We start from the raw sequence: 25,868 nt of genomic DNA on the forward strand, positions 1-25,868 counted from the left end.
CGCTCAAGAGTCAGGGACCCCTGTCTCTCCCAACTAGACCCGAACGTCCACAGCCCTCTTGTCGGGCTCGCCCCGTGGCGGGCAGGGCCGTCGTGCGCAGGGATCGCGGCGGGTGCAGACCCGGTCTCTGCTCGGTGTCCCCGCCGCGCCCGCACCGCCACCGTGAGGCCGAGCCGGGGACGGTGCCCCGTGGCGGCGGCGGCGGCGCCTCCGCGCTCCTCTCCGCACCGCCCCGACCGCCGCCGCGCCGGGCACGGGCGGGGGGATTTTTTTTCCCGTTTCCCCCTCTTTCGCGCTCTCGCTCCTGTTCAGCGGGAGAGCCCGCAGAGTCAGGGAGGGAGCGAGGGAAGGGGTGGAGGTGGCGGGGGGAGGCCGGAGGGGCGGATCCTGCCTGGGGGCTGATCCCTCCCTCCCCTCGGCCGGGCTCCGTGGCGGCAGCGGCAGCAGCGGCGGCTCCATTCCCCCTCCTCCCCCGGGAGCGGCGGCGGCGGCCGGGCCGGGGCCCCAGCGCGGGCCGGGAGGGGGCACGGCGGAGGCCACGGAGGCAGGCGCGGGAGGAGACCGCGCTCCGCTTCCCGGGCCGCGCCGACCTGCTCGGCGGCCGGCCCGCCCGCGCCCAGGGGCCCCGAACGGTGGGGCCGGGCAGGCGGCTGAGGTAATGGGGGCGGCAGCGGGGCCGGACAGAGCGGGGGCGGGGGCAGCGGGGCCTACGGGGACCAGGGACTGCACGGGGGGAAACCGGAGAAGCGGGGGGCTTTCCGAGCAGGGCGGGGGCGGTGCGAAAGCTCTCTCCTGGAGCGAGGGCGGCGGCAGGGAAGGAGAAGGCGGGTGAGCGGGGGAGCTGAGAAGCGAGGACCCCCTCCCGCAGCCGCCATCTTGTCTCCCCCCAAGCCTTGGATTCCGAGCCGCCAAGCCCCGCCCCCACCACGCCTTCCAATTGGCCTGGCCAGACGAGAGTTCCGCCCCTTCAGCGTCCCTTGGTCCCCTGGGTCCCTCTGACGGGCAGATGAGGCGACCAATGGGCTCTCGCCTCTCTGCCCCGCTCATTCGCTGGCGCTCGCTTTCTCTGTCTGAGGGTCGGACTCCACGTCAGGCTGTCTCTGGTGCGCTCGCCCCCTCCCCTCTGAGGAGATGTTATTTCCCTCCTTTCTTCTCCGAGGGGTCAAGATTCTTCTGGAAGAGGTGCCCCCTTAAAGGAGCAGGAGCCTTGGCTAGGGTCCTCCTTGTCTCCTGAGTAGCTTGTGTGGGGTGCAGGAGATACAGTTTGATTGCAGAAGATCCTCATTCTTCGGGGACCTGGGTGGGGTGGGCGAGCGGAGGGTCAGGGGGTGCCGAGAGGAAATCTGGGGGACGGGGGATGTTGGAGATGTGTTGGAGGTGTGTATGTGGGAAGGGCTGTGTAGATTGATAAACTCCCGCCAAAAAACTCGTCTAGACTGTAAGCTCCTTGTGGGCGAAACTCATTTCATTTCCCTCAGCAGCAGCCTTTCCCCCTCTAGAGTTTCTCCCCGGTGTCTGGAGGCGTGGGTGGGACAAAACACGTCTGTGTAGAGTCTTGCGTGGTCGAGAGATGCTTGAGCAGCCGAGGAGGTGGCAGGTGGGGAGGGAGAAGATGGAGCGGCTTTCATGAAAGGGGGCGCTGCATCGCCTGTCTGCGCTGTTTGGGGTCGGTGTGGAGGCAGATGTTCTCACCTCTCCTAGGGCCTCGGTGCCTTTGGAGGAGTGGGTGACGAAGCAGGTCTTTTGGCCCTGTCTGCCCCCAGGGACTTGGCATTTCTAAGGAATCCAGTAGCCAAGGGCCTCTGGAACCCGGACAGAATTGCTGCGATGATTCTGTTTCCTTTGGCTCCAAATGGGGTGTGCCAGCCCGCCTGGCACTGCCCCTCAGCCAAATTGGTTTTTTGTTTGTTTCAGTCACACTTTGGGATTGGAAGGCCTTTCAAATAAGGATGTTAATAATACCTTATTAACAAGTAGCACCTTGAGAGCTAGATTGTATTACCCTCATTTTACTGATGGAGTATGGAGGCATAGAGAGCTTAAGGGACTTTCTCCAGGTCACAGAGGGCCAAGATTAGAACTTAGATTGCCCCAGAGCCTCTTTTTGTACCAGACCATAGCACCTCTGTGGTGTTCTTAATTCCCACCAAGAGGAATTGAGCATTGGAAGATCTGGGTTCAAATTGTAGCTTTATCACTTACTCGCTTTAGGTTGAGTGACATCTTTCTGAGCTTCTGTGTAGATCATAGTAGCTACACCATCTCCTAAGGTAGTTGTGAGAAATATTAAGAGGGCTTTGTAGTTTGGAAAAAGTGCTTTTATCATCACTGTCCCTACTTTATATAGATGGTAGACCCTGCAACCAAGGTGATGAATTGTTTTTCTCTTTGAAATCTTCTCCCTGTTCATATCCTTCCAAGTCTGCCCACACCATGGGGCCCTGTATCCCCAAAGGTCTCTCCTGGTGGTGACAGCCTTGGTAACTGCCTACCGCAGCTCCTTATGAGCTTGTCATCCAGAGAATGATGTGGGAAACTAGGATTTTCTCTTGGCTGTACAAGGATAGACTAGATATAAGTGTTCTAGGAGAGACTTTTGAGGTAGCAGAATGCATTGAGAGTTTACCTCAGATACTGCCCAGATCATCTTGGCCTTAGGTGAATGAAGGTCCTAGACAGGCCACTACAACTTCAGAGATCTCTTGGAGCCACTCTCAGAGCTTTTAGGGTTTGTTTCTGCCTTAAAATGTACTCGTTGGTGTATCCTGGATCAGGGGTCCCCAACCCCCAGGCCGCAGACTGTGGCCTGTTGAGAACCAGGCCATACAGCAAGAGGTGAGTGGCGGGCAAGCAAGCATTACCACCTGAGCTCTGCCTCCTGTCAGATCAGCGGCTGCATTGATTCTCATAGGAGCGGGAACCCTACTGTGAACTGCGCATGTGAGGGATCTAGGTTGCATGCTCCTTATGAGAATCTGACTAATGCCTGATGATCTGAGGTGGAACAGTGTTCACCACCCACCCTCATCTGTGGAAAAATTGTCTTCCACGAAACCAGTCCCTAGTGCCAAAAAAGTTGGGGACCGCTGTCCTGGATGCTGCCTTTTGTAGGGAATACCCTGCATACTGTAGTTTGAAGCCCTTAGACCATGTGTTATAGGCATTTCAGACGCCTTCACCCCTTCACCTCTAGGCAGGGTCAAGGAGTAGGGTTTCTGATCGTGGTAAGATGTATTGGGAGAAGACTCTAGACCTGTGACTTTTGATCCTCTGACGGGGCCCATTGTTCAGTACAGAGCTTAACAGTGGATGCTGTTCTTGTTTTCTTTTCTAAACCCTTAACTACTCATGGCTTTTCCGTAGTTAGCTGTTGCACAGCTTTATGTACATCATTAGAACATTTAGATCTTTCCCCATGTTACACTGTAATAATCTGTTTACTTTTCTGTCTTTTCAGTTAGACAGGGCTCCTTGAGGGCAGGGATCGTGTGTGTTTGATTTCTCCTTTCATTCAACTAATACTTATTGAGTGTTTACTTAGGAGCTAAGCACTGCTCCAGGAACTGGGGATACAGCAGTGAACAAGACAAACAAAAATTCTTCCCCTCATGGGGCTTGCATTCTAGTGGAAGGAAGGAAACAATAAACATAGTAGTAGGTAAATTATGTAGCATGGTATAAGATGATGAGTGTTAAAGGGAAAAATAAAGCAGAATGAAAGGTAGATTGCTGGTGGAGGAAAAGGATTTGCAATTTTAGATAAAGTGGTCAGAGAAGGTCTCACTGAGTAGTGTTGTTCACTTGAAGAAGTGAAAGACTCAAAGGAGGTGAAGGAGCAAGCCATGTGGATGCCTGAGGGGCAGGTTGTTCAGACAGAGGGAAAAGCCAGTCCTCTTGGTGGATGCTTGATCATATAGGAGGATGAATGGGTGCATAAGGGCATCCAAATCATAGTCTCCTGGCCTTCTCTCCTTAGGCCTGTCCTCTCAGTCCCCAGGTGCCATGAGGAAGCCTCGTCGGAAGTCCCGGCAGAATGCCGAGGGCCGGCGTTCCCCATCCCCCTACAGTCTGAAGTGCTCACCCACCCGGGAGACCCTAACATATGCCCAGGCCCAGCGGATTGTCGAGGTAGACATTGATGGACGCCTGCATCGTATCAGCATCTATGACCCACTCAAAATCATCACTGAGGATGAGCTAACTGCCCAGGATATCACTGAATGCAATAGTAACAAGGAAAACAGTGAACAGCCTCAGTTCCCTGGCAAGTCCAAGAAACCCTCATCCAAGGGCAAAAAGAAGGAATCCTGCTCCAAGCATGCATCTGGTACTTCCTTCCACCTCCCACAGCCAAGCTTCCGGATGGTGGACTCAGGCGTCCAGCCAGAAGCACCCCCGCTGCCTGCTGCCTACTATCGCTACATTGAGAAGCCACCTGAAGACCTGGATGCAGAGGTAGAGTATGACATGGATGAGGAGGACCTTGCCTGGCTGGACATGGTGAATGAAAAGCGGCGAGTAGATGGGCACAGTTTGGTGTCTGCAGACACCTTTGAGCTACTGGTAGACCGGCTTGAGAAAGAGTCATACTTGGAGAGTCGCAGCAATGGGGCCCAACAGTCACTCATCGATGAAGACGCTTTCTGCTGTGTGTGCCTGGATGATGAGTGTCACAATAGCAACGTTATTCTCTTCTGTGACATCTGCAACCTGGCAGTACACCAGGAGTGCTATGGCGTCCCCTACATCCCTGAGGGTCAGTGGCTATGCCGCTGCTGCCTGCAGTCTCCCTCCCGGCCTGTGGATTGCGTCCTTTGCCCCAATAAGGGTGGCGCCTTCAAACAGACCAGTGATGGGCACTGGGCCCATGTGGTGTGTGCCATCTGGATCCCTGAAGTCTGCTTTGCTAACACCGTGTTCTTGGAACCTATTGAGGGCATTGACAATATCCCACCTGCCCGCTGGAAACTAACCTGCTATATCTGCAAGCAGAAAGGGCTAGGTGCAGCCATCCAGTGCCATAAAGTGAACTGCTACACAGCATTCCATGTGACATGTGCACAGCGGGCTGGGCTCTTCATGAAGATTGAGCCCATGCGCGAAACCAGCCTCAATGGCACCATCTTTACAGTGCGCAAGACTGCCTACTGTGAGGCCCACTCGCCACCAAGTACTGCCACTGCTCGGAGGAAGGGCGACTCCCCTAGAAGCATCAGTGAGACTGGCGATGAGGAAGGGCTAAAGGAGGGTGATGGAGAGGAGGAAGAAGAGGAAGAAGTGGAGGAAGAGGAGCAGGAAGGCCAAGGCGGGGTGAGTGGCCCCCTCAAGGGAGTGCCCAAGAAGAACAAGGTGAGTTTGAAGCAGAAGATCAAGAAGGAGCCAGAGGAAGCAGGCCAAGACACACCCTCCACTCTCCCCCTGGTCACTGTGCCACAGATACCCTCTTACAGGTAAGCATGCCCAGAAGGGCTCCTTAGGGACTCATGGTTTCTTCTTGGGTTGGTGTTGGCCCTGTGCCAGGCCTTCCCTAAGCACAGTTGGACACTATTCTCTTCCCCAAATTTAAACTTTTTTTTTTGACCCAGGCTCACCTGGCCTGGTTTATGGTTTTGATTGTGCCCTCAGAGTAATGTATTTCCTTTATTTCAAAGTGAAATAAAACACTTAAGTTACTTAGAAACTCAGTTGATAGGATATCTTAGACAGTATTTTTCAATAGGGGCACTAAGTGACATTTTGGACAGGGTAATTCTTCATTATTAGAACTGTCCTGTATGTTTCTAGATGTTTAGTATCCCTGGTCTTTGTAAATGCCAGTTGCATCATCTCCCCCATTGCCTGGTCTTTGTGACAACCTCAAACACTCTTCACGCATGTTTTCAAAAACGCTTGGGGAGGGTAGAACTAATTACCCAGTGAAGAACCACTGTTTCAGAGGATTGGCATGTCCATCTGCTGTCCAGCAAGTTCTGTCCTGGGTATGAGGGGGTGGTGGTGTGGAGAGAACATGGTATTCCTCCTTTTGAAGCTTTAGATTTAGGGATAAGAGGATCATTCAGTTCAGCTGTGTAGCTAAGCTCTGTGGACCCCCATTGAGTCTGTAGAGAGCCCATGGTACCTGTTTTAAAATATCAGAGAGGTATCTGGAGCCATTGGAGGGATGGGAGCTTAGCAGAGAAGCAAGAGAATAGGGAAGATTTCCTAGCAGAGGCTTATCTTGGGTGGTGTTCATTAAACAGTATACACTGTTAGAGCAGGAAAGAGTCTTGGAGATTGTTCATCTGATGTAGTCCTTGCACCTTCTCCCACACCCCCAGATGAAGAAACTGCGAACACGGGAGGTAAAGTTGTTCACTCCTTTATTCATTCAATGATTTATTTATTGAGCACTTAATACATGCCATGTCCTGTTCTAAGGGGTGGAACCAGGTGGAAAGTAACAGACCCTATACCACAAGAGCTGGGTCTCATGATGCCTCTAGGTTGCATTCCTGTAGCCCATCTCTCTTGATGAGAAGCGTAGAGAGAAAGGAGTGCTGGGGAAAGAGTTGTATGAGAGCTATGAATAGGCAACCAGACTTGCCAGGCTGGGAAGAAGACATAAGTGCAAGATCGGAAGGGGGAGGCTCTTAGTGCCAGCTATTACCCAAGTTAGAATTTCAGTGACTCTGAATGTGTTTTCTAGTCACAGAGCTGTTCTAGGTTATTCTTTTTCCTGAGGTAAGTGGGTGGATGCTTAGTTCCCATCTGTAGGGAGGTTTTACCCTGAGGCTAGAATATTAGGTTGACATGTAGGTTGTTCTAGATGCCTCTTGCTGGGGCCAGCAGAGCTTGCTGACTAAGAACCAGACAAACTGACATTTGAAACCCATTTCTATCACTTAGTACCTGTGTGACCTTTGGCAAGTTGTTTAACTGTGCTAAGCCTTAGTTTATTTGTAAATGAACCCACCACATAGAGCTGTTGTGAGAAATAAATGAGATAATATAAGTGAAGCACTTAGCACAGTGTCTGGCAAATAGTAAGTGCTCAATAAATGGTGGCTGCTGCTGCTGCTGCTGCTATTTTATCATTACTATTCTTTTCCCTACCTGCACAAATGCTGTTGGGATCCTCCATGGCCAAGAGGTTGTAGACGGAGGGTGCTGCCTATATCTGGGCAGGTGTGCTTGGCATGGACATTGGTCGGGATCTCTCCTTTGGGGAAAGGCCTAGTTCTTGATTTTATAAGCTTGGCTTTGGGGCAGGAATGTCTAACTGTGGAGAGGAGCAAGGCCTAGGTGAGCAATGTCGTGCCCAACATGCCCATCCTTCTAAGGTTTCAACTTGTTTAGCTGTGCTTATCTTTGTTTCAATGGAGTGGCATGAAGAGAAAAAAGGAGAGGAAACATCACAGGAGCACTGAGGCCTTGCTTACCCTGTGGATAACCAGTCTGGGGATGTACCATGGTATAGCAGAGAGATCGTGGATTCAGGTCCAACCCAGATCCACCATCTTATTAGCTGCATTAGTTATTTTGACAGTTTATTCAGCTTCTGTTCCTATGCTGCCTTTCCATCTTTTGTGACATGGGAATAATGATACCCACCTTGCAATATGGATATTAAAGACAGATATTATAGGCTTGCATTAATTCCTCTCATACCCTTTCCTCCCCCAAGGAGTTACTGGCTTAAACCCTGACCTTAAGACTTTTGAGTAGTTTAGCCAGCTGCATTTTCACATTTCCCATCCTCTTACATCTTTAGATCCAATTTTTTTTTTCATTTGGTTCAAAATTAAACAACATTTTTAGGCTGCTGAGGTTTATACCATGAAAAACCAGAGGTCAAACAACTCTAAGGGGTTGCATTGGGCTCAACCTGGTTGTGGGCTACTCCCTGGTTTGATGGGACTCTCAGCCGCAGAAGGCAGGAAATAGTGGCCACATTAACCATAGCTTACCCCAGTTCCTGTTCCCTTTCACTGCTTTTATAAGAGGAGGGTGGGGGTATTGAGGCATAGGCTTGTTTCTCAGTCCATACCTGGAACGAAGAAGTCTAGGACCATAGGAAACGGGGTTCTGGGAGAGGGTTCTTTTGGAGGATTAGGACTGCAAGGCAAGAGGTGGAAAAGCAAATGAAATACCTCATGCTGAATCTGAGCTGCTTAACTTTACTGTCCTTTTCAAGCTTTTCTCTGAGGTGAGGTATTTGGCCATTTTATTCTGTCTTCCTGTATAAGGTTCAGAAATGAACCAGGGTCTGGATAGGATGCATGGGCTATAATCTGGGCTGCCTACTGACCCTGTCTTTCACTTCCATGTGCCTCTACTTAAGGTTGAACAAGATCTGTAGTGGTCTCTCCTTTCAGAGGAAAAACCAGTTTATGCAGCGGCTTCACAACTATTGGCTGTTGAAGCGGCAGGCACGGAATGGTGTCCCTCTTATCCGGCGCCTGCACTCCCATCTGCAGTCCCAAAGAAATGCTGAGCAGGTAGGTGCAGTGGTGATTTGAGACTGGTAGAGGGAGGTGGAGAGTGAAGGAAAAGGAATGGTGGTTGGGGTGGGGCTGGCATCCCTCCTTGATCCCTCCATGGAGCCTTTGCCTACCTGTCTGGGTGGCCCATCCCAGGAACAACCCCCAGCACTATAGAGATCGTCAAGCAGCTCCTTCTGAATGGATGAGGCTTGACTTTGTAGAGAATTCTAGGGGAGAGTGGAGAGCACGCCCAGCTTTCCATATATGTGGGGAAAATCCTCTAGATGTGGCAGAAAGCTAGAAGTAGGCTGAATGAGAGCCAGGGTGGCCACATTGTGTTAATTAGGAAAAGGCGCCCTTTCCTCAAGACATTATACTGCCATCTGCCAAAAAATGTTTCATAGTAAATACACAAATTTACGATCTAAGTTGTAGCACATAGCCTGTCCAATTGTGGTGGCTGTTAGCCATTAGCAACTGGAGTTGCTGCATGTTTAATGTTTTCTGCTCCTAATTTCCCTTATTTGAACTATTTAGTTCTTTCTCCCCCCTTTACCTGTTCTATTCCTTCTGCCTTTAAGTGTTCCCACACTGCTGCTCCAGAGATGAAGCAAAGCTTTATGTGAGTCTGGTGCCTTCTGCATTCTGTCTGATCTCACTTTTGCCTTTTGTAACTAAACTCCTGAAGTATAAGCCTGTATCTGGCCCCCTTGAACCTTTTGGTCCACCTGCTTCACTGAAGCCTCCCCTAAAACATCAGCTACCTTGTCCCAGGAAGTCTTTCCTTATATTCTCACCTGATTGATCATTGGGCTGCATTTGACACCACAAATCACTTTGTCTAAGAGCTTCTCTGTGATACCATTTCCTGCTGCTTCTACCTCTCTGACCATACCCTATGCTGATCCCACTTCTTGCTCTTTAATGGTAACATTCCCAGTGGCTCTGTTATCTGCTTGTTTGCTTAGAGAACATGTCCACTCTCATAATTGACAATAACTGTATCATAGCAGCTCCAGACTTTTTGTCTTGTCCTCATCCCTTTTTTCTGCCATCAGTCCCTCAGGGACATTTCCATGTGGATGTGGTTAACTTGTAACTCAAATATTGGACATTAATTATCTTTTTTCCTCTCAGTAAACTTATTTCCCCATCATTATGGCTCTCCCCTCCCTCCTGACTCTTATCAAGAGTTCCCCACCTTGGAGTTACTTTTGACTCTTTACTCCCTAATGGGCCACTGTTAATCATCCCTTAAGCTGCTTTGGGGGCTTTCTCAACATGGTTTTTTGTCTTCATTCTGCAGCTCTCCTGCTCATCCATGCCCTCTTAATCTCAGCAATAGCTTTCTAGGTGATCTCTAGCCTCTAATTCTTTCTTTGCTCTACAACTGGTAGTTTCTTATTCACATGCTGTTGGGATCCTCCATGGCCAAGAGGTTATAGAGGGAGGGTGCTGCCTACATCTGGGCAGGTGTGCTTGGCAGGGACATTGGTGGGGATCTGTCCTTTGGGGAAAGGCCTAGTTCTTGATTTTATAAGCTTGGCTTTGGGGCAGGAATGTCTGACTATGGAGAGGAGCAAGGCCTAGGTGAGCAATGTCCTGCTCTTCCATTCTCTTACTTCCTCTTCCAGAGTATACTCCTCTTTCTAGGCAGGCGAAGTTAAGGCTCTTTTGCCTTACATTTGAAGCTTCTTATTAGCTATATCCTGGATCTTCCTTGACTTTTGTAGTTCTCCAGCATCTCTGTTCTGGTCAGCCTGTTTTGCTTACTAAGCAAAGAATCACTACTTCTGCCTCTACATTTCTACCCCTTTCATCCCTTTGGTTCCAGGAGACACCTTCCTTACTACTTTGTCCATCCATGTCTGTCACCTACCTATATGTAAAACTCTAGTAAGATTCTTCACCAGGAAGCTTCTCTGATCTAACCTCCACCTACTCAGATCTTCTATTTTGTATCCTCTTAGCATTTATATTATTAGTTTTTATTATCTTTATGCTAATATGCCCTTGTGCTTCAAGCTCTAGGTCTCTTCCCTTCCCCTGACTCCAACTGTAATCTTTTCTAGGGCAGGAATCATAATTTGTTTGTTGTTGTTTTACCAAAGTATGTTCAAGCTTATAGTAAGAACCTCACTTTGTTTTCTAGCCAAGTGAAAGCTCTAGGGTGAAATTCTTTTCACCCCTGAGGTCAGTTTTCTAATGAAATTCTTTCTGACCCAAAGGGCCATAGCTGCTCTCTGGTATACCTGGGGGGTAGGGGGAAGCAGTCCCAGATCCTACTCCAGCAAAGGTTGTTGCTTTATAATGAAGAAACAGTGCTATAATACTGGGGCAGCTCAGGAGGAAGGCATGGGGTAGAGAAGGGTGGAAGGGCTCTTGGAACTGTGGGTCAAGGAAGGGGACAAGACTTTTACCTGCTGCAGCCCCAGGAGGTGTGAACAGGGAGAGGACTTTTGCAAGAAGGAGATTCCTAGTCCCTCTTCTCTTCCTTCCTGCAGCGAGAGCAAGATGAGAAGACAAGTGCAGTGAAGGAAGAGCTGAAGTATTGGCAGAAGCTCCGGCATGACTTGGAGCGGGCGCGGCTGCTGATTGAGCTGATTCGGAAGAGAGAGAAGCTCAAACGGGAGCAGGTAAGGAGGAGCCCCCAGCCCTAGAGCCCTAGTTCAAGGTCACTTTCTCCGACTGTTAGTCTAGTATTGGGAAATCTGGGAGCCCCTGCCTTATGCTAGCTTGCTTTCTCCCCTCCCTACCCAGGATTGTAGGCTCCAAGAGCTGCCTACTTTGTATTAGCTGTGGTGCTACTGGTGGTTTCTATATTTTGGGTTTCAGCTCCTGGTAGCCTCAAGCATAAGCTTAATATCATATATATGCCTGGGCCCGTCCCTGGAATTTCTGATTCAGGAAGTCTCAGAGGGAGCCTGGCCTTGAGGATTTTGGAAAGCTTCTTAGGCCATTCTAATGGGCATCATCAGTTGAAAGCCTCTGGCCTGGGAACTTCTGAGGGTTCCCACTTGACTCTTAAACACTTATGGTCTTGAATCATTTAAATTTTCTATTTATCCTCCGTTCTAGGAGATTTTAAGCCCCTGAGCATAGGAAATGTTGAGGTAGGTAGTGTAATATAGTGGTTTAGGAACACGAGCTATGGCACCAGACTTCCTGGGTTTAAATCCTGCCTCTTCTACTTACTACCTATGTGACGTTAAGCAAGTTCTTCAATCGCTTAATACATCGGTTTTCTCACCTGGAATATGGGGGTAATTATAGAGCCTACATCATAAGGTTGTTTTGAGGATTAGAAGACTTAGTCTATGTAAAGAGTTTAGAACAGTGCCTGGCACATAGTGACAGAGAAGTGTCAGCTGCTGTCATTATTATTATTATCAATTTTTTGCTTCCCTGCAGTGTCTACTGCACATGGCAGAGAGCAAATACTATTAATTGAGTAGATGAAAAGCCAAAACTGTTCTCTCTGGGCTAGGAATAGCAGCTGTCGCTCACATGCTTCAGAGGCCCGGGTTAAAGATGTTCCTTTCTTGCCGGGCACGGTGGCTCATGCCTGTAATCCCAGCACTTAGGGAAGCAGAAGCATGAGGATAGGTTGAGTCCAGGAGTTTGAGACGAACCTGGGCAACAAAGCAAGACCTGTTCTCCATAAAAAGGGAGGAAAAAAAAAGATGTTTCTTTCTCTTTCTCCAAATTCTAATTCGTTGTTCAGCCTTAGCACAACCCCTTTTCTAGCAGGCCAGTAGCCTGAGTTTCCTCCTCATAGCCTGGGCATCTCATGCCATATTTACCATGGGTGGCCATGGAGGACATCTCAGGACCTTCTTCAAGGGTTCAAAATGTCTGTGCTATCCCAGGCATGATCCCACAGCTGAACTTCTTATCTCATCTCTGATTCAGAGAAATGAGAGAGAGAAAAAGGCCCTGGTCCTGGGGAAGTAGGCAGGCCTGTTTTGATATAGCCAAAAGGTGGGAATTTTCTATAGTCTTAATTTGTGGCTTCCCAACTTTTCACATTGGGGCATATGTAGAAAATAGCATTTGTACAGCATACTACTGTAAATATATGAAGCTACTTGCCACTTGCGGGGGTAAGCCTGGAGGCCCTGGTGACCCCATGCTGACCCAGATGCTCCAAGGGCTGATGGAATCAGTACCTCAGCACACTGAATGGGAAATTCTGGTTCAAGCACATTTTACATCATCATTGTGTCCCTTGGACTAGTCAGACTTGGGTTCAAATCCTATCTCTATTCTTTTCTAGCCAGATAACCTTAGAGTAATAACTCTTGCATCATGCTCTCTCTAATCCTCAGATTCTGTATATATATTTTTTTAATTTGTATTTTTTTTCTTTTAGTCCTTGGTGATCCTTGTTCTGATCTATATTTGTAAAATGGGGATAATAATTTCTGTTTCAGGGTTATCGTGATGATTAATAGAGGTAATACAAGTACAGAGTTAGTGTGGCATAATGGTCAAGAGCACTCACTGTGGAACCACTGTCTGGTACTGAATTCCAACTCCGTTCCTTATTAGCTATGACTTTAGGCCAGTTACTTAGTCGTTGTGTGCCTTAGTTTCCTCTTTGTAAAACACCTCATCTGTTCCTACCTCATATACTCATTTATTTTACATAAAATGCTTAGAACATTACCTGGCATTTAGTAGGGGCTATAGAAGTGTTAATTATTGTAATTGTAATGATAATTATTGTTACTGTAAATTTTAGTATGGTGTTTGGTACATAGGAAACAATCATAAATAGTAGCTGTTGGTATCATTATTCCTAGGCTGAAGGTTGAGTGATAGCTCCTCATACTGGTCAGCTTAATATTCTATGAAAATTTGTTGTACATGATTGGTAAAAGTCAAGCTATCACGAAAAAGTTTCAGCACAGTTTTGCAGGAGATGTCCTGATCTGATCTCACCCCACCTTCCCCACAGGTCAAAGTCCAGCAGGCTGCCATGGAGCTGGAGTTGATGCCATTCAATGTTCTGTTGAGGACAACACTGGACCTGCTGCAGGAGAAGGATCCTGCACACATCTTCGCAGAACCAGTCAACTTGAGTGAGGCAAGTTCCCCCCACTTTCCAAGTAGTAAATTCTTCCTGAACTGGAACAGGGTCTGAGTAGGGTAGGAAGGAGTTGGGCCACAGGGTGTACAAAACCAGGGGTAGGAGGGTGGGTCTGGCAAAGCTAGTAGATTTGCCCTTGATGAGGGGTCAGCAGGCCAGGGTGGGCCAGGACCATAGGACTCTGAGTTAGCCTGGCTTGGCCAAATCAGAAACCGAGGAGGCCAAGAGTATTGGTGAAGGGTGTGCCTGTTTGGCTAGTAAATGGTTGTTGTAATTGTACAGGTTTTATATGTTTAGGTTCCAGATTACCTGGAATTCATATCCAAGCCAATGGATTTTTCTACTATGAGGCGGAAGCTGGAGTCCCACCTGTACCGCACCTTGGAGGAGTTTGAGGAGGACTTTAACCTTATAGTTACCAACTGCATGAAGTATAATGCTAAAGACACAATTTTCCACCGAGCAGCTGTCCGCCTGCGGGACCTGGGAGGGGCCATCCTACGGCATGCCCGGCGGCAGGCAGAGAACATCGGCTATGACCCCGAGAGGGGCACTCACCTGCCCGAGTCACCCAAATTGGAAGACTTTTACCGCTTCTCCTGGGAAGACGGTGAGAGGCCTGGATGGGTGGGGAGGAGAGGGGCCAGGAGGAGGCACAGGAACAGAGTCTACAGAGTGAGGGATCAGGGTGGTCTTTGGGACTATAGGTAGACTCCAGGAGCAAAGCTGAGGGTGAGCACAGACTGAGGTATACCTTTGTGGCTAGAATAGTTCTAAGGGTTAAAGTTTAACTAACGCACTCAGCACTTCTTAAGTGGTAGAAAAGGGGAATCAGGTACTAGTGGTCCATTTGAAAAGCTTAAAGCCTCATCAGAGGTCTTCCTTTCTTGGATCCCCTCTGTATGGCATTGGAGCATGGGACAGGGAGAGTGCATTGCTGGTGTGTGTGTGGCTCATTCAGAAGATTGCAGGTGGAGGACCAGAAAAATGGAATTGCCTCTGAGCCCCACACGCTGCCTGTCCCTGCTCTCTGCTTCTCGATGGCAGCAGCCAGTCACTCAGGCCAGGGTATTGCCAAGCTGCCTCATGCCTGCTCCATGGAGCCCATAATCGTGACTGTGAACTGCTTCCTGCAGACGTTTCCCAGATTCTGACCTTGTCCTTGTGGCTGCCTTCTGGGCAGTGGTGTTGCAGGGCCAAGGCCCACAGTGACGCTGCTGGAAGCTGCTGGCCCAGGCATTCCAAGAGAGAGTTTTGCATCCGAAGGATTCGGCCCCTTTCTCTTGCCCTGTGCTGGGCAGGTCCTTCAGCCCCTTCTGTCCTCCCTTCTCCCTGGCAGTGGACAACATCCTCATCCCAGAGAACCGGGCCCATTTGTCCCCAGAGGTGCAGCTGAAGGAGCTGCTGGAGAAACTGGACCTGGTGAGCGCCATGCGGTCCAGTGGGGCCCGCACCCGCCGTGTCCGCCTGCTACGCCGGGAGATCAATGCCCTTCGGCAGAAGCTGGCACAGCCACCACCACCACAGCCACCATCACTGAACAAGACAGTATCCAATGGGGAGCTGCCAGCAGGGCCCCAGGGGGATGCAGCTGTGCTGGAGCAGGCCTTGCAGGAGGAGCCAGAAGACGATGGGGACAGAGGTGAGAGATAGTCACAGGCAGGCAGGGGGTTGGAGGGTAAAGAGGGATAAAGGCTAAGCTGAAATCTAATAATGGGGTATCCTTTCTGAGTTTAGGTCTGACACTTATGGGCAAGCAAAAGCTCTTGGAAGGGTCCCATTTCCATGTATACGCAGGGATGATGTTCAAAATATTTAACAATCAATAGAGACCAAAATTTATCCATCTCAGTAAATGTTGGCTGTTGTATTGGAGTGGGCTCCCAAAGGCTTCTGATGTGGATATTTAGTTGCTGGATTGTGGGGAGTTTCAGGTGCTGCAGCCCAGCAGCTGTTTATTAGCCAATTAAGTATGTCAGTATTTTGCACCTGATACAGCCGTATTGTACATACCAGTTAAATATCAGCCTACCTTGTATCATCATGTGGAGAGACTCTTAGAGCAGGTTAGGTTGGGATGTGAGGGGATAGCAGAGAAGGAAAGACCCCGGGCTTTTGAGCCACCTCATGGTTTTTACCCCATTTGGCTGAATCTATAGGCCCATCTCAAGTAGAGAGGCCAGACTATAAAAGATAGTTGGTTTCCACAGATTTTCTTAATCTTGAGAAAAGACAAAAAAGAAGAAAAGACAGCTGGGGAAGTGATTCTCAGAAACCCAGGAACGTTATAAGCTAAGCTGCTTCTCATTCTTCCCCTTCATTGGGGATGGAATTGTCTCCCTCATACCTGCCTTTGGATCTGAGCCTACAGGTTGGGAGAGCCTGTCACACACACAGTTCAAAACGTTGGAAGTTACTTCCAATGGATAGGGGCCCAGATTGTAGGTAACAGCCCATTTTATTTCAGGTTGGCAGAGAATGGGGACGTGGTTGAGAGATCACATTTGACATCAGAGGGCTTTGTGTCCGTTGTGATTCCTCTGGACTCCCCATGTGACAGTCAGCATGCCACTTGTATCCCTACTTCTGGGGCTGTGGCAGTGCAGAGTTGTGCCCAATAGGCCAACAGCATTGCCTAGAAAATTTAAAAAAAAAAAAAAAAAAACATGTCGTAGCCTCACCTCCCATAGATTCAGTTAGGGATGTCTGGGCTTTGGCTTGGAAGTCTCAATTTTTAAAAGTTTCAAGGTGGTAGGTGAGCAGACATGTTTGGCAACCACTGATTTAACTTACTTGGTCTCTGTTTTTCACATTTTTGAACTTTTTCTGCATGCTGTACTTGCTGTCACTTGGGTGATGTGAAATAAAATCGAAAGACAGATGAGAAAACTCTTGAGTCCAGTGAGAATTGTAGATACCTAATCTGTCAAGCTGAGACTTACCTATTTATTGATTAAGCATGTGACTTTCTTGGGTGTAGAGCAATGGTTTGCAATCCTCACTTCATTAGACTCACCTGGTAAGCTTTAAAAAACAAATAGCCTATCTTTACAAATTTGGTTTCAGTTGGTATGGGATGGAGCCTAGGCACTGGAATTTTTAAGAAACTTCCTATGTGATTCTTATACATAGCCAGGGTTAAGAACTACTAGTGTAGATAAAACTTACTTCTTCTGGGGATGGGTACAGTGGCTCATCGCTGTGATCCCAGCACTTTGGGAGGCAGAGGCAGGGGGATTGTTTGAGACCAGGAGTTTGAGACCAGCCTGGGTAACATACTAAGACTCTGTTTCTACAAAAATTTTTTTAAAAAATTAGCCAGGCGTGGTGGTGTGTACTTGTAGATCTAGCTACTTTGGAGGCTGAGGCAGGATCATCACTTGAGCCCAGGAGTTTGCAGTTGCAGTGCTCTGTGATCAGACCACTGCACTCCAGCCTGCTCAACAGAGCAAGATCCTATCTCTGAAAAAAAACAAACCTAATCCTCCTTTCTCTTTGCTTCAGATCTAAGACCTTGAATGCATCTCAAGCCTTATAACAGCCCATGCTTTTGGTCCTTGGTTATCAGTGTCAGTATCTAGCCTGTAGGAGCAGACTCTTTCTAAAATGTTCAAGCAGGTTCTCTTTTTTTCTAATAGATGACTCCAAACTGCCTCCTCCACCAACCCTGGAGCCCACTGGGCCTGCACCTTCCTTGTCTGAGCAAGAATCCCCGCCGGAGCCCCCAACTCTGAAACCCATCAATGATAGCAAACCTCCAAGCCGGTTCCTAAAGCCCAGAAAGGTGGAAGAAGATGAGCTCTTGGAAAAATCACCGCTGCAGCTAGGGAGTGAGCCTTTGCAACGCTTGCTCAGTGACAATGGCATCAACAGACTATCCCTCATGGCCCCTGACACCCCAGGCGGTACCCCACTTAGTGGTGTGGGTCGCCGCACATCAGTCCTCTTCAAGAAGGCCAAGAATGGGGTTAAGCTACAGAGAAGCCCAGACAGGGCCCTGGAGAATGGCGAGGACCATGGTGTGGCAGGCTCTCCTGCCTCTCCAGCCAGCATCGAGGATGAGCGCCACTCCCGGAAGCGGCCAAGGAGCGGGAGCTGTAGTGAGAGCGAAGGGGAGAGGTCCCCCCAGCAGGAGGAAGAGACAGGTGACCCTGCCTGTGACTTCTCTTGATACTTCGCATCTGCTTTTCTGCTTTGCCTTGCCAATCAGCACCTTCCCCAGTTGGCCATCTCTCTAATGGCCCCGTTGGACAGCAATAGTAGCATTGAGGGCACCATAGCTCACAGTTGGGCCTGGCATGTGAGTAGCAGCCAGGGGAAATAGGCTTTGAGCAAGTATTTTCCAGAGAGCCAGATTGTGTCTGGGACTCTCATTGGCCCTGAGGGTAAAGCAATGTTGTATAAAGTAAAATGATTCCTACCTTCATTTCAGTTCATCAAATATTTGTGTCAGGCACCGTTCTAGGCATTCGGGGAAAAAATCAATGAACAAAACAGACAAAAATCTCCTCTCTTATGGGGGAATACATTAAAAGCAAATGAGTAAACTGTATCTTGTATTAGAAGCTTTGGAGAAAGATCTAACAGGGAAGGAATTCTAGGGTGGTCTTAGAGATGGTGGCCAGGTCTTCTAAAGAGGTAACGTTTGAGTAAAGATCTGAAGGAATTGAAGGCATGAGCTATTTGTATGTCTAGGGGAAGAACATTCCAAAAAGATAGACTAGAAAGTACACAGGCCCTGGAGGTGGGAACATGCCTGCATGTCTGAGGAACAGTGAGGGAACCAGTTTGGCTGCAGCAGAGGGGTTGGAGTGGGGTGAGGTGGTGATAGAGGTAGATAATGGAGGTTCCATCACTAAAGAGAATTCTTTTTTTTTTTTTTTAAGTGGAGATAGGGTTTCACCTGTTGGCCAGGCTGGTCACCTTACCCCAAGTGATTTACCCGCCTCAGCCTCCCAAAGTGATGGGATTACAGGCATGAGCCACCGCGCCCCAGCTAAAGTGTTCTTAATATACATCCAGCAAGAGCAAGAGCTAGTCATGAGTAGGTGTGGGGAAGTAATAAAATAAGTCAGACTTAATTCCAGCTCTGGAAGGTTCACAGGCCATTGGGCAAATGAGTCTCTCAAAATGTAGAGAAATCACAGTGGTGAACAGTATGTTGTTATTTGTCAGGTGAGAGGTAGCATTGCTAGAGGTGTTCAGGGAATTTGAGCTGTAGGAGTTGGCCTGAGCTGGCCCTGTGGGATGAGGGCAGACTGGCAAGGAATGGTTATGAAGGCCTCAGGCCTGGGTCTGTGGGAACAAGGAGGAGGACAGAATCTCTGTGAGGGGCAGCTTAGAGAGGGGCTTCCCAGAGCATCAGGAGCCAAGACTGGATGGGTAAGATGGGACTGAATGTGAAGGACTTTGAAGCCGGGCAGAGTACTTAGGTCTTGGTGGGTTAGGGAAGACCCACTTTCTTGGCAGGGAGGGCTGCTTTTGGCTTTTGCTCTTTGTGTCCCTCATGTACTTTTATGTGGTGACTTTGGACTGTGTGGCCAGCACTTGCTTTTCTGTCTTCTTGCCTGACATTTTGTTTTCAACAATACCTTCCCATCTCATCTGGCCAAAACTTTTCTGTGTCAGGGGAGTAAGTTGGTATATAGAGGCAAGAGCCTAAGGCCTGAAGTTAGGCATACCTGTGCTCAAATCCCCAATTTCTTACTGTGTAAGAAATTTTCCTGTGGCTGTGTAACCACAGGAAAATTAGTTAACTTCTCTGAGCCTGTTTCCTTATTCCTAATAGGGGGTTTCTGGTACGTACCTTTGCAGGGTTCTAAGAACTAGAAATACCCTTTATAAAGCACTTGGCATATAGCAGTAGATGGTAGCAGTTACTGTCATCCTCTCAGCTGAATCAGGCTTAGCCATACAGTGCTGAGAACACTGCATTAAAAGAATGAGAGATCCTGCTATTGGGAAGTAACTGTACATAAGGCCCATCCAACCTGAGGGGGCCTGTTGCTTGGAGATACTGCTAGAATCCTGTCTCTCTCTCACCATCCCAATTGCCTGGCACTCAGGAATACTTCTATACAATCTTAGTTGAATCTCACAAAAAGAGGTGTTGATCCTTTGTAAGTGAGGCACCCAAGACACAGATGGCTTCAGTGATTTAAATTGTGGTAATAATGTTAGAGGCAGAACCAGGTCACAGGATAGACATTGTGGCTCAGACACCTGCTCTTATAGAAGGGACTTGCCTCACAGTTTTCTAGTTAAGGTGTCTGTAATTTACAGCTTTCAAATCAGGTGCCTGGTCCATCTCCACACACCTCTTGGCTCAGCTGTTAGAATTATAGGACTTTTAGTGTGGTTGGCAATTAGATAAAGGCCAGGCACAGTGGCTCATGCCTGTAATCCCAGCACTTTGGGAGGCTGAGGCAGAAGGATTACTTGAGCCCAGGAGCTCGAGACCAGCCTGAGCAATATGGTAAGACCCGGTTTCTACAAAGTTAAAAAGTTAGCTGCGCATAGGGTGCATGCCTGTGGTCACAGCTACTGAGGAGGTTGAGGCAGGGGATCACTGGAACCCAGGCTATTGAGGCCCCAGTGAGCCTTGTTTACACCACTGCACTCCAGCCTGGGCAACAGCGAGACCCTATCTCAAAAAAATAGAAAAATAAATGTGGATAGATAGGAGAGTAGAAGCCTTCACTTCAAGGTCACATACCTGGGATGACCAAACAGGCTTCATTCGCCTCTGAAGGACTCCCCACTGTAAACAGACCTTCTCTCATACATACTGAATAGTAAGTAAGTAAGGTGTTATCTTCACGTCACAAAAGGAGAGGTCAAGAGACCTCAAAGAAAGAGAAAAGGAACCTGTGTTTCAGAGCCCAGCCTAGAACCCCAGGTTCTGACTCTCCCTCCCAGGAAGTTCTGGGCTGCTTTAGTTCTGCTGAAGAGTACCTCCATCCTCAATTTGGATTAGCCCTGCGAGGTATCTCAGGGTGTGGTTGACAAAGGGCCCTTATCCTTCTCTAGTCTCTCTTGACATCACCCCCAAAGAATCAAACTAGCTATTGCCAGCTATATGAGGCATAGGTTATGTGAGTGTTTATCTGAAGAGGCAAGGTGGGTGGGCTCCTGAAAAAGGCAGAGATTACCTGATAATTGAGATTTGAAATTAGAAGCAAATCCAGGGTGGGAGAAGTCTTAGTATCTCCCTGTGTAGCCACATGACAGTAGCTGAGTGAGCTGTGTGCTATGGTTTCCTTAAAGTAAAAGCAGAAGGATGGGAAGGAAATTGCAGTGTCTGCTCCTTGCCCTAGCCAGCAATATTTCCCCCCAAACTTTTGTCTTGATCATATCTTCTTTATCACCCAAGACCCATTTCTCACAGGGAAAGGAATAGCCATCCTCTCCACTCCTCACTGAGCCCTCCTGAGGTGGCTGTCTCACCCTGTAGCATGTGTTGGGAAGGGGGATTTCTGCACTCAGACTCACTATGTGTGTCCTTGGCAGGCATGACCAACGGCTTTGGAAAACACACCGAAAGCGGGTCTGACTCGGAATGTAGTTTGGGTCTCAGTGGTGGACTGGCATTTGAAGCTTGCAGGTAAGAACACATTTCCCAAAGCTTTGTCAGCAGCTCTGCCACCCCTCCTTTTACTCTCCATTCAGCTACAGGTTGAACCTCTTCCTGCTTACCTTTTTCTCTCCCCCAACTCCTGCTATTTCCTGAGGCCTCTTATCTGTAACTCTGGGATTTCCTAGGAAACAGGGTGACCCTTGACTCTCAGGTCTGATCTGAGAGAGGAAGAGTAGTGCTGATGCTTTACAGAGTTTGTGTGACTGAATTTGGACTCTAGAGGATAGGGAAAGCTAAATCTCGTATTGCTCAGTGAAATTAACATTTGAGCCAAAGTCCCCTGCTGCCCCTACACACATACTTAGACAACCCAGCCTGTTAAAGACTTGGTTTTGCTCTTTGCCTTTTGGGGTGTCATAGCCTCTTTATAGAGGTGTGGTGTAGGTATATGAAATGACCAAGTAGGAAATTTGGAATGGCCTTTTTTTTTTCTTTTGAGACGGACTCTGGCTCTGCCGCCCGGGTTGGAGTGGAGTGGCCCAATCTCGGCTCACTGCAACCTCCGCCTCCTGGGTTCAAGTGATTCTCCTGCCTCAGCCTCCTGAGTAGCTGGGAGTACAGGCACATGCCACCATGCCCAACTAATTTTTGTATTTTTAGTAGAGATGAGGTTTCACCATGTTGGCCAGGCTGGTCTTGAACTCCTGACCTCAAGTGATCTGCCTGCCGCAGCCTCCCAAAGTGCTGGAATTACAGGTGTGAGCCACCGTGTCTGGCCTGGAATTGCCTTTTATTCAGACAAAGGTCCCAAAGCTCTTCTACTATCCTTGAGCTGAAAAGGGATGGACTTCTTCCCATTCTTTTATCTGAAGGGAGGATTTCTCAGACCAGAATCTTAAAGTTTATTTCAGGCCCAAGAGTTTATGAAGCCCCTGTTCTGTGTTCTGTGTTCTGTAAGACACCAGGGCGGGTGGGGGGGACTCTTAGAAATGAGAAACCCTTAGTGCCACAAAGGAAAAGTGACTTGTCCTGAAGGCTAATGTCATGACCCCACCATATGACTGCTGAATGGATCTTAGGTTCAGAGTAGGGGAGCAAAGGTCCCAGGGCAGCACCAGAATACTATGTATTTGTATTTGAAGTCTTCCAAGGCAGACTGGGCATGTATTCTTTTAGGCATTCAGTCTGCCTGGGCTGTGGGACTACTGGTAGGGCTGAGGGGGTCCCCAGCTACTCGTTGGCCTGGACTGGTTCCCTGCTGTGGTTTCTTTGTGATTCCCCTACCCGCAGCCAACCCTCAAAGTTGCCCTAGCTTCCTATTGCAGCCTCCAGAGATATAGGGAAAGTAGATGGAAAAAAGTTATCAGGCACAGGAAAGAGAAAGAGATTTCATAATCTTACAGGATGCTTCTGTCCTGGACCTGGGTTGAAGTTCCTGACTCCCTTCAAAGATAAGGTACCTGGAAGCCCAATTTGTTGGGGTCAGGGTAGGATTGGACCCATCAAACTATCCTTTTTTAGCTTTTGACTAAATGTGGAATGTGTGTTGGCCCCTTCTTCTATGAAGGGCATTCTTTTCAGCTATGAGCCATAAGAGCAAGCAAGGCCAGGCTCTGGTTAGCCTGCTGATTCAGGTGGCGTGTTTGCCTTTCTGCAGAACTCCAGTGCAATGCCCTTGATTTATCTGGGGCCCCTTGGAGGAAGTGTGTATTAGGATTTCAGGGTTTAAAATAGGAGATTCAAGGGCTTCAACTGCAAGCGTTGTTTTTCTTTTTCCCCCTATACTGTGGTAATAAGTACATAAGGGAAGACCTTATTTATTAGACCAGAATCATATAATCCCAGAATTAGAAATAATCTTGAAAGAACTGGTCACTAACCCATCCCCCACACCTCCTTTTTCACTTGCCCCTTGGTTTATCTTTTCTGACGATTTTCTGAGCAAGTTGGTGCTACACGTGCTTTCTATAGGTCACTCATTCAAATACTGATAACTGAACACCTACTGTGTGCCAGGTACTGTTCTAAGCACTTGCCAGGTACTGTTCTAAGCACTAAGGTGCCTGTTGTCATGAAGATTATCTTCTAAAGTGTCTGTTCTCATGGATATGGATGTTAAATCAGTAAATAAGATAATTGTAGGTTGGGTTGTCTCCTTAGGCCTGGGTAACTTGGAGAAAGGGCTGAAATGCAGGCCATGATTGAGTCAGTTGTGCTTTTTTCTACAAATCAGGAACATACAGACCTATTTTTGGTGTTGCATCCTATTTTATTGAGCTCATCCTTCTGAGAGCTCATCATTCTATAGTAGAGTATTAGCAGTTTGTAATACTTTAAGTAAGACATTAAAATTTACTACCCTTCGTATGACAATAACTACAGCTGCTATTTATTGAATGCATGGTATGTGCTGTACTGAGAGCTTTATGTGTGTTCATTCATTAATCTTTACAACAACACATGGGGAGTGTAAGCCTCAGAGAAGTTAAGTAACTTGCTGAAGGTTACAGAACTGTTAAAAAGAGCTGGGTTTTGAACCCAGATAGGCTCCAAGAGTTTAATTTCTTAACTGCTTTGCTGTGCTCTCTTCTGTTGTATTTGAAGATGTCTCCCCAGATTCTTGATGTGAACTTTGATTTGTTTTTCTTTTTCTCATCTTGATGTGAACTTTGAGAGGCTTTCCTGATAAAATTACTAGCACTTTACATTTGTACAAGGACTCAATGTCTCTAATATGTTGGCAGATTTTTGTAGGGTAAGTGGGAACTAAATCCTAAATGTAAACTGGGTATTTTTTGTTTTTTCCCAAACAGTTCCTAGTTTGACTAGCAATAAAAACTACCAACTTAACTACTGGTTACTGAAAAATCATGATTCATTGTGTTTTAGTTAAGCAAAGTTTTCTTAGCATACAGTCCTGATAAAGTCAGTTCTGATTCAGTAAAACAGGAGTACCCTACTCTCTAACCAGTCCCTACTCCTGGCTGCTTCTTATCCCACCAGGGGTTTCTTTAAGCATTTCTGCTTTTCTGCAGATTGACGACCTATTCTTTAAGCATTTTATTAGTAAAAAAAATTAAAGTTATATAGGAGTAATATTTTTTGAAGTTTGGATGGAAAAAAGCCCTAGCCATATCATTTTTGCCCAGAAGCTATAGTATACATTAGAACTGCATGGGGAACAATTTGAAAATACTGATGCGTGGGTGGGCTTCAGTTACAACATTGCTTTGGTATTGCTATTCTAATTTTTGCTTATCACTTTTTAGTCTTTGTGTAATATATATTTTGCCTCTTTGAAATAGCCATGAAAAAAAATTTCTTTTTTTTTTTTGAGATGGAGTCTCGCTCTGTCGCCAGGCTGGAGTACAGTGGCGCCATCTTGGGTCACTGCAACCTCCAACTCCCAGGTTCAAGTGATTCTCCTGCCTCAGCCTCCTAAGTAGCTGGGAGTACAGGCACGTGCCACCACGGCCAGCTAATTTTTGTATTTTTAGTAGAGATTAGGTTTCGCCATGTTGGCCAGGATGGTCTTGATCTTCTGACCTCCTGATCTGCCCAGCTCGGCCTCCCAAAGTGCTGGGATTACAGGCGTGAGCCACCACACCCAGACCACTTTTTACTTTAAAAAATCCACTTCTCTCTATCCAAGAAAAACTTCACACATAAACCATTTGGAAGTGAGAAGTGCATTTTTTTTTCCAATTTAAAAATGTCTTTTCTAATTAAGGAAGTATGACATGTCCACTTTAGAAAATTTGGCAAAGAGGCAAATTTTTGAATCTCAAAAATAAATTGGTTTCTAAAGAAGACACAATGTGAACCAGAGCAAAGAATTCTGGGCAGTTGTAAGATGGCCCCTGTCATGGCAAGGCTGCTTAGACTCTGGAAGGATTGACAGATGACTGGTGTGACTTTTCCTTTGGATGAAGTCCAAGGTTCCTGAGCAGGGAACGAGCAACTCCTTCCAGGTTCAGTCCTTCCATGTAGATGAAATGGTTCCTCAAAACCTCATGGGAACTATGCAGTCAAAAACATGGGTTAGTGTGAGTTTTTAGGGGAAGGTGAGAACTGTCCTCCCTGAAGAGTTTTTGTAGCTCCACTCCTGTCAGAGAGGGTAGAAGGGAGAAGGGGAGTGGGCGTTTTAGTCATTGAAATTGCTCATTTCACCCCTCTCTCCCTGCTCTGTGTGCAGTGGTCTGACGCCCCCCAAACGCAGCCGTGGGAAGCCAGCCCTGTCTCGAGTGCCCTTCCTGGAAGGTGTGAACGGAGACTCTGACTACAATGGCTCAGGTGAGGAGCAGTGTTCAGGCAGAGCTGAGGGGGCCAGGCCTTCTGAGGAGCCAGCTCTACAGGCTGCTGCACTGCTGGGGCTCTGTACCAGGCAGCCAGTCCCTGAGCTCCCCCAAACTCTTGGGCCCTTGGGCAGGGAGATGGCCCTCTCCCAGGCCAATCATACTCTTTTTTTTTTTTTTTCTTTTAATTGCATCTTAAATTTGAATAGGTTATACATGCCCATAGTAATAAAAATCAAAAAAGTACAAAAGAGTGTATAATGAAAGCTAGCACTCCCCTCCCTGGAACATCAACTGCTAGCATTTTCTTTTCTATCTTTCCAGAGGTAATCCATATGTATACAAGCCAAAACTTGCATGAATAATTAAGAGAGTGAGTAGAGAAGCCTAATATGCACATGTTCCTCTAAACCATTCCTTTTTTCCAGCTAGTAATATATCTT

The 25,868-nt window shown here is 47.7% G+C and overlaps 1 protein-coding gene across 1 annotated transcript in view; it reads left to right on the forward strand.

Annotated features, from left to right (window-relative positions):
- The first annotated feature begins 310 nt into the window (after positions 1–310).
- Positions 311–25,868, forward strand: part of BRPF3 (bromodomain and PHD finger containing 3) — a 35,679-nt gene continuing 10,121 nt past the window's right edge. The window contains exons 1-10 of the mRNA XM_025383931.1: positions 311–655; positions 3,977–5,450; positions 8,321–8,477; positions 10,967–11,098; positions 13,423–13,551; positions 13,852–14,164; positions 14,894–15,196; positions 17,193–17,699; positions 21,064–21,157; positions 25,326–25,423. Of these exons, the coding sequence (XP_025239716.1) occupies positions 4,003–5,450; positions 8,321–8,477; positions 10,967–11,098; positions 13,423–13,551; positions 13,852–14,164; positions 14,894–15,196; positions 17,193–17,699; positions 21,064–21,157; positions 25,326–25,423 (3,181 nt within the window). The 5' untranslated portion in view covers positions 311–655; positions 3,977–4,002. The remainder of the gene's footprint in view (positions 656–3,976; positions 5,451–8,320; positions 8,478–10,966; positions 11,099–13,422; positions 13,552–13,851; positions 14,165–14,893; positions 15,197–17,192; positions 17,700–21,063; positions 21,158–25,325; positions 25,424–25,868) is intronic.

The sequence above is a fragment of the Theropithecus gelada genome, chromosome 4, assembly GCF_003255815.1.
Source record: "Theropithecus gelada isolate Dixy chromosome 4, Tgel_1.0, whole genome shotgun sequence".
In the NCBI taxonomy this organism is placed as follows: domain Eukaryota; kingdom Metazoa; phylum Chordata; class Mammalia; order Primates; family Cercopithecidae; genus Theropithecus; species Theropithecus gelada.